The sequence below is a fragment of the Helianthus annuus genome, chromosome 12, assembly GCF_002127325.2.
Source record: "Helianthus annuus cultivar XRQ/B chromosome 12, HanXRQr2.0-SUNRISE, whole genome shotgun sequence".
NCBI lineage: Eukaryota > Viridiplantae > Streptophyta > Magnoliopsida > Asterales > Asteraceae > Helianthus > Helianthus annuus.
Window position 1 is genome coordinate 83,816,456 of NC_035444.2, and position 7,937 is coordinate 83,824,392.

Below are 7,937 nucleotides of genomic sequence, written 5' to 3' on the forward strand. Positions count from 1 at the left end.
AGTCAGATTCTTCTGATTTGTCGAACACCACGACTTGAGTTTCCTGAACAGGTTCATCTTGTTCTGAAGTCTGAGTTTGTTGACCTTCTGCATCATCTAGTAGAGTGTGACTTGGACCAGCTTCATCATCATTAGGACTCTGTTGTCTTTTGGAGTCTTGGTTGGACCTTCGTTCACCTGAGAAGACTTATACTCCTGATACAACTTTATCTGATCTTCAAATGATGGTTCTTCAGGAAGATGAAATGATTCCCACGGCTTCTCATAGTTGAATAACCATGAATCACCAGGTTTTTGCGTCGGCATAGTGTAACCTTGGCAATCCACATGCTGACCTTCAATCACTTTGTTGAGACTTGGAAGATATACACGCCTGAGTGGACTAACATATCCCATGAAGAATCCCTCCAAAGATTTTGCACCGAATTTCCCATCAGGATCTATCACCGTGCAGGGTGACCCAAATGGCTCAAGATATTCTAGATTCGGCTTTCAGTTGTTTATCAACTCGAAACATGTCTTGTTATGTGGTTTTACGGTCAGCAGTCGGTTTAAGGTATAGCAAGCAGATGACACGGCTTCAACCCAAAAACTCACAGGGAGCTTTGAATCCGCCAACATAGAGTGTGCCGCTTCAATCAGTGTCCGTTTTTTTCTTTCTGCCACCATATTTTGTTGCGGCGTGTACGGAGCACTGAATTCTTGCAAAATACCTTTTCTATTGCAGAACTCTGTCATTTGGTTGTTCTTGAATTTTGTACCATTGTCGCTGTGAATTCTTTGAATATGTCGAAGGTACAGATTCTCTAACTTCCGGAACAACATCAACAAACTCTGGAAATCTTTGGACTTCAAAAAAGATACCCACGAAAAACTCGAATATTCATCTGTCACAACAAGGCAGTACACTTCTCCGGTAATACTCTTCACATTAACAAGACCGAATAGATCCATGTGTAGCCTCTCCAATGGTTTAGTGATCGAATCTGAAGCTTCCTCGGGTCTTCAAACACTCAGACCGGATCTTAACACCTACTGTCGTGTGCGGAATCCAAGAAAGTAGTAGAGAGTAACACCGTAGATACCGTTTAACATGGTTCTCATTGATAATAGGAAGATTACAAAACCTAAGAGAATTTTGACTAGGCTTCGCCTTGGGTATCAAAATGATCAGTACAAAATCAGGACCCAAGCACCTCTATTTATAGAGGTTGCCCATTCGGGTGAAACACATCTACTGCCCATCCGTCCGGATGGGTTATGTCCATCTGTCCGGATGGACTCCATCCGTCCAGATAGACTTACAAACCATACTTAACCTTTGTTTCATCTCAGATTATATACAAAACATACTATAAACATAACAAAGACATCAAACAGGTTAAATAAAGACTCAATACAGACGAAAGCTACAGACATAGTGCATTCACACTTTGTTTGTTCTTGATAACAAATATCGATCTTTATTTGTTCTCGATGACAATAGCAATTTCTAACTTGGTCAGGACTAATATTATGCTTGTTCCTAAGCATTAGTAATACCCATATATTGTTCACGAGTACCCATTAAACCACTACCATCACTGGTTTGTACTTGACCAACATATGAACTCCTCCCCATTTTGCTCACCTAGATAATTATGAGTAAAATGAGGAAACGTACCGTTCTTCTTAGCAAAATCGGATGCAAACTCAGCTATAATGAATTGTGTGAGTAAGAAGATTGCACTTGCCACTTGGAAACAAAAATGAAAGTTACTTTATCACCAGTGAATATGTAACGTGGCAGTTTTAGATTATTTTGCTCAAATTTGGCTTTTAAATATATAAAAAGTTAAAAGAGTAAACTGTGATTTTCTTCCCTATGGTTGATCACTTTTGTCACTTTCCTAAAAAAAGATTTTTTTTCTAACATTTGGGCCCTTGTGGTTTTCAAAACATTGCCATTTTCATCTAACTTGCTAACCTCATTTATTTTTTAATTTTAACTCAGGGGCATTTTTGTCTTTCTACTTAATGTACACGTTTTTAAGCAGTATGTACTAGTTTAAAGAAAAATAAATAAATTAAGCATGCTCTCTCTATTAAAATCGGTTACATCCACACTGTCCCCAACCCAAGTTCTGACCAACTCCCAACTCCGGTGACCCGTCACCAAAACCACAACCACCACCTCACCATGTCATAAGACTGCTACCACCACGTCACCTACGCCAGTAGAACTAGGGGTGCAAATGAGCCGAGCTACTCGATTAACTTATAAGAGCTCGGGCTCGGCTCGTTTGTATTTTCTCAAGCTTGAGCTCAGCTCAGGCTCGGCTCGTTTATTATCTATTAATTAGTATATTAAATAAAAATAATATAAATAATAGAATTTTTAGACTCGCGAGCAGGGGCGGACCTAGGTTATGCCCAAGGTGGGCGGACGCACGCCTTGAAAAAAAAATTTTAGTGTATATTTTAGGCAAAAAACCCGACCACACCCCTTGAAAATATGCTTGAGCCACTCATCCGCACCTCCAACAAATAATTCCTGGGTCCGCCACTGATCGCGAGCTCGATAAGTGAAGCTCGAGCTCGGGCTCGTTTACTAAATAAGCTTATTTTTAGGTTCGAGGTCGGCTTATAAACAAGTTTAAATAAGCTCGGCTCGTTTACACTAAGGCTCGATAAGGCTTGACGAGCCCAACGAGCTTCACATGCGAGGCTCGAGCTCGGGCTTGATTAGGCTCAGCTCGCTTCGAGCTTTTTCTCAAGCTGATCTCGAGTCGCTTGCGAGCCGCTCGGCTCATTTGCACCCCTAAGTAGAACCAATCACTTGTAGATGCTACTTGAAGTCGTGCATGATATCGTAATGATTTGTGGGACGTGTTTCAAATGAGGTCGACTATCGTGACGTGCGCATGTGTCTTACCTCTCAGAACTCTCTATCGCATCTGTGGTCGACGGGAACCGTTGTCAGTGCCGTCGTCGTCGGAGAAAGTTCCAACAAGGCATCTGCATATGCTTCAATACTTCTTATGAAGCTAACTTTGGCACAACAGGGCTCAGATAACGTCAACGCTTTTGTGGTTGATCTTAGACAAAATCAATAGCGACGATTCAAAATTAAGCAAGTTTCATTCAAAGCATCAAAATTGGGTCGGTTCAAATATTTGTATTTAAATGGTAGGTGGGGTTGGGTTTGAAAGGGTTAAAGATGAAGAATTAAAAATAATATGAAAAAAAGACAAAAATGCCCCTAATTTAACATTAAAAACTAGATGAAGTTAGTGAAGTGAATTGAATGAAAATGATAAGGTTTTAAAAAACCACGAGGACCCACATATGAGAAAAAAAAACCTTTTTGGATTAAACTGGTAAAAGTCATCAAGCCACAAAGACGAAAATGAGAATTTACTCAAGTTAAAATACGAGCTGTTGTGGTTGATCTTATACGAAATCAATAGCGACAATTCAAAATTAAGCAAGTTTCATTCAAAGCTTCAAAATTGGGTCGGTTCAAATATTTGTATTTAAATGATAGGTGGAGTTGGGTTTGAAAGGGTTAAAAAGATGAAGAATTTAAATAAATATGAAAAAAAGACAAAACGCCCCTGATTTAACGTGAAAAACTAGATGTAGTTACTCAAACGGGTGAAAATGCTAAGGTTTTGAAGACCCAAATATTGGAAAGAAAAACATTTTTGGATTGAAATGACAACATTATCAAACTAAAATGACAATTTACTCAAAAGTTAAATATATATATAAGAAGTCGGGTCCACCGTATGTCCGTATTTGTATTCCAGTATCCGGGAGGGTCGATTAAACCTCACGTTTGCTGATCAAAAACCGAAGCAACACAAGTTTGGAAGCCAGAAGCTTTACCCTTTCTTTGGATTCATTCCTCGTTTCAGAAATGAGTTACGTTCAAGAAGCCAGAGAAAATCACGTTAAGAAGAAGGTTGAAGAAGGTATAAACCCTAAATCCCTATCATTTTCTCATTCCAATTCGATTAATGTTCTAGGGTTTATTTAAGATTCGTGAACATTTTTAGGAAATCGAGTGTTATGATCTCATATTGTTGCAATCATGTTTAGGAATATCATTAGGCTTCTTTCACTTCACTGCATATGAAATTAATTGCCACAGTTGCAGGGGCGTAGCTTTTCGCTCATTAGTGTTATGTATATACGTTTCGTATAGGATTTTTTAGATATATACGTTTTCGACCCCCGGTTTTATAAAAAAAAGTTACTTATATAGAATTTTTAGGTCCAGTGACTTCCAACCCCCGTGGAAATTTTCAAGCCTCGCCACTGCACAGTTGTACACACTATTCAATCGATTTACTCTCGTTTTCCACCCTAATGGATCTTTTGACACCCTGACTGACAAGCATACATGTCTTTTGTTACATGAACTAGATGAGTCGTATACAAATATACAGGTCGTATATCCTTTTTTACATGAACTATTGGACTCGTATATCTTTTGTTTACATGAACTATACGACTTTATATATATACGAGTCGTATATAGACACCTCACCTGACAAAGCATATATGACTAGTGTATACGACTTGTCTACACATATACGAATACGAGTCGTATAGTGGGTGTCAAAAGATCCAATTGGGTGTGGGTATAGTAGGACCCTTGAATTTTCTTATGATGTTTTTCTGCTTACTGCTTTTCATTTCAAAAGTTGAGCAACCACATTATTTTCATATAAACAAGTGTAAATTTGTTTTAAATTGAAAAAAAAAAATGTTACAAAAGCTTCACCACAATTCAAGATAAGCTTGATTAATTCATTTCTACTGCTCGATCAGCTGATTTTCTTTAGGAAAAATCCCCAATGGACAATTTTTAGGAACATTTTTTTTACCAAACGAACGTTGAGTCATTGAACAAAGACGTTTAATTTCTAAACGTCGACTTTGAGAGCCAATGAAACAAAGACATGTGGACAAGGGGGGCCAGTGGCGAAGCTTGAGATTTCCAACCGGGGGGTTGTATATACCAAAATTTCTATAAAACCTGGGGGTCAAAAACATATATACCCAAAAATTTATATACGAAAACTACATGCTCTCCACTACTGAGCGAAAAGTTCACGGGGTCGGCCGCCCCCTCCCGCCCTTGAGAGGGGCATAATTTTTTCATTTGATGAGAGCCGAGAGAAATGTGAATTTGTATGTTTTTGCATCAATATGAGTTTTCCACTTTTCTGCTCTTAACGTTTATGAAATATGTTTTTTTATGTATTTGTTGTAGCTTTAAAAAGCAAAATGAAGGCGAAGGCGTTAAAGGAATGTGATCATTACACTGCTAAATATGCTGAGTGTGCTACAGGGAGAACGTTTTCTGTTGTTTGGAAATGCCGTGCACAAGCTAAAGAGTTGAATAATTGTCTTCATGACTAGTAAGCTCATTCTTCATATCTTTTACCGGACTTGTCCTTCTCTTTCATATTTCCTGCTTGTACAAAGTTAAAGTTGCCACCGTTTAGCTATACAAATAACAAAGTAGGTGCAACTGGTAGTTAAACGGTATGTAGTTTTCAGTGTTATCGATATTTGTGGTGCTTAATGGTTACAATGGCAAATAAATGGCATTTAGCTTCACATTTTGTCGTAAGGCAATGATTCTATAACTGTGAGAACCTGTCATTTGAAAACTCACGGGCCCACCAATACCCTGCTAACCAATAAGACCGAGTAAAACGCAGCTTGCCACTGTGCCACCTCCTTGAAAGTTTCTATAAGGAACTTTTGCAGTTTATAACATGAACTTTTGGATATGCATTGTAAAAAGTGAATAGAATCATATAATCAGATAATCAGTCGATTAAAGCTTAAGGATAAGTAGGTAGTTTACGTTTATCTCAATAGTTAGCTGTTTTACAACCTACCAGTTTCTTTAATTCTGCTATTCTTTTGACCCTAAATATTTTGGAAAGTTAGGAATCATTATAAGTTTTATCCAAATACTTCATTGATTGTTGTTAGGACTTCAAGTCGGGTTCAAAAACACACTAATTTGAGACACCGCAGATTTGTGCATTGAGTATCGTCACCCATAGTTGTCAATAGCGGCTATAGCGACCGCTGTAGCGCGCTATGTAGCGAAGCAGCCCCTTGTCGCTATTTGGGTCATAGCGACCAATACCTTGAATAGCGACAGTTTTTTTTTTTTTTTTTTTTTTTTTTTGATGTAAATAGCAATTAGATATAGCTATAAAATAGCTGAATTTATAGGTTTTTGTTAAATATACATGTAAAATAGCATATATATACAAGGGTATTTTGATGTAATATACATATAAAAATTTTCAAAATTCTTTTTCTAGTGTAATCGCTATTTATAAAATAGCCGTCGCTATTCGCTACGTAGCCTATAGGTTCCTTGTCGCTATTCGCTATCGACAACTATGTCATCACCGAATCAGAGAGTTGAAAGTAGGTTAAAGATTCAATATGGTAAAGGTTTAATAGGTTAAAATAGGTAATGTGGGTGTGACCCGTTTTCAACAAGTTTGTTAACGTCTAGCCATGGGGATGCTGTAAGTATGGATTTGATGAATCTTCAAATAATGAACTAATATGGTTTGCAGTACAAATGACAAAGTTTTGGAAGAAATGAAGAAAGAGTATGCGCTTCAAGAAGAATCCAAGAGACCCGTTGGAGTCTAGCTACGTTGTTGTTCTTTTCCTAGACGATATTTCATGGTTTGTGATTTGTTGTTCAGTTTGACATTAGTCATTTGCCAAATAGACCCGGGCCTTTAATATGGTATCAAACCAAGATAATCGTTGAATTCGGTGTTCTTGAGGTGTCAAGGTGAGATTGGTCGATGTTATGCGTGTTTGAACAACTTATAAAACCTGCAATTAGCGCTTATCATGTGAAAACCGTGTAAGCTCTCGATACAAGTTGTTCTTCCTTTTGATTTTGGTTTTCCATATACTACTTTTTTTTTATTCATTGGTTTGATAAGAATATTTAGGGGTTTGTTATAAACTGTTGGAATAACCGAACCATTCAAACTGAAGCAAAGCGGCTGGTTTCAGCATGAGATTTTAGTTATACAGTTTGGTTCACGGTTTTAAAACTCGGTTAAATGATTTGGCACTTGAAATCTGTGGTTTATTATGTAAGTGTAAATTTGTAAAATGTAGCTATGTAATATCCTTGAATCATTTTAAAACTTATAGTAGAAACCATCCTTTCTGAAATGAAAAAAAAAAATATATCGTTGAATCATTGTAAAACTTATAGTAGAAACAATCTTTTCTGAATGAAAAAAAAAAAAAAAAAAAAAACAGAGAAACTTGACAAACTGAAGCGTTTTAGATTTTTTATGTATTTATTTATTTTTTTTTTGTCTTTGTTAGTGACTTGGTGAATCGATACTAAACTTTTGTAAGAGCATTTACAATGGATCCTTCATATTATTGTGAGGGTAACCTCTATATTTTTTAGAGTCGTTGTAAATAGTTATGAGTAGAGAAGAGGAGAAAAGGAGAAAAAGTTATTGTTCACCAGTAAATTTGGAGGAGATACTATTCACTTCTATAATTTTTTAATATTTTTTTAAAGTGATTGTGAGTGGAAGAAAAAAAAAGATAATGATAAAAGTATATAAAATATTATTTAATTAAGAAAGAGAGAGAAAATATAGTATAATTATAAAGAGAGTTAAATGCATGGTTGGTCCCTGTAGTTTGCAAATATTGCAGACTTGGTCCCAGTGGTTTACTAATTACAGAGTTGGTCCTAGTGGTTACAAATTTTGCACTCGGGTGGTCCTTGTCACTAAACTAAGTTAGTTTTTTCAGTTAAATGTGTATAAAATATCTGTTTTATCCCTAAGATTAAAAAAATAAATATAAATAAGTGGGCCCACCAATCCCACCCTTCTTCTTCCCCACTCCACCATTTAAAACCA

At 36.7% G+C, this 7,937-nt stretch overlaps 1 protein-coding gene across 1 annotated transcript; it reads left to right on the forward strand.

Annotated features, from left to right (window-relative positions):
* The first annotated feature begins 3,787 nt into the window (after positions 1-3,787).
* Positions 3,788-6,967, forward strand: LOC110895446 (uncharacterized protein DDB_G0275933). Its single transcript, XM_022142763.2, has 3 exons — positions 3,788-3,956; positions 5,264-5,411; positions 6,603-6,967. Exons 1-3 carry the CDS (start codon positions 3,902-3,904, stop codon positions 6,679-6,681), a joined length of 282 nt encoding a protein of 93 aa, XP_021998455.1. The 5' UTR covers positions 3,788-3,901; the 3' UTR covers positions 6,682-6,967.
* The last annotated feature ends 970 nt before the right edge of the window (positions 6,968-7,937 follow it).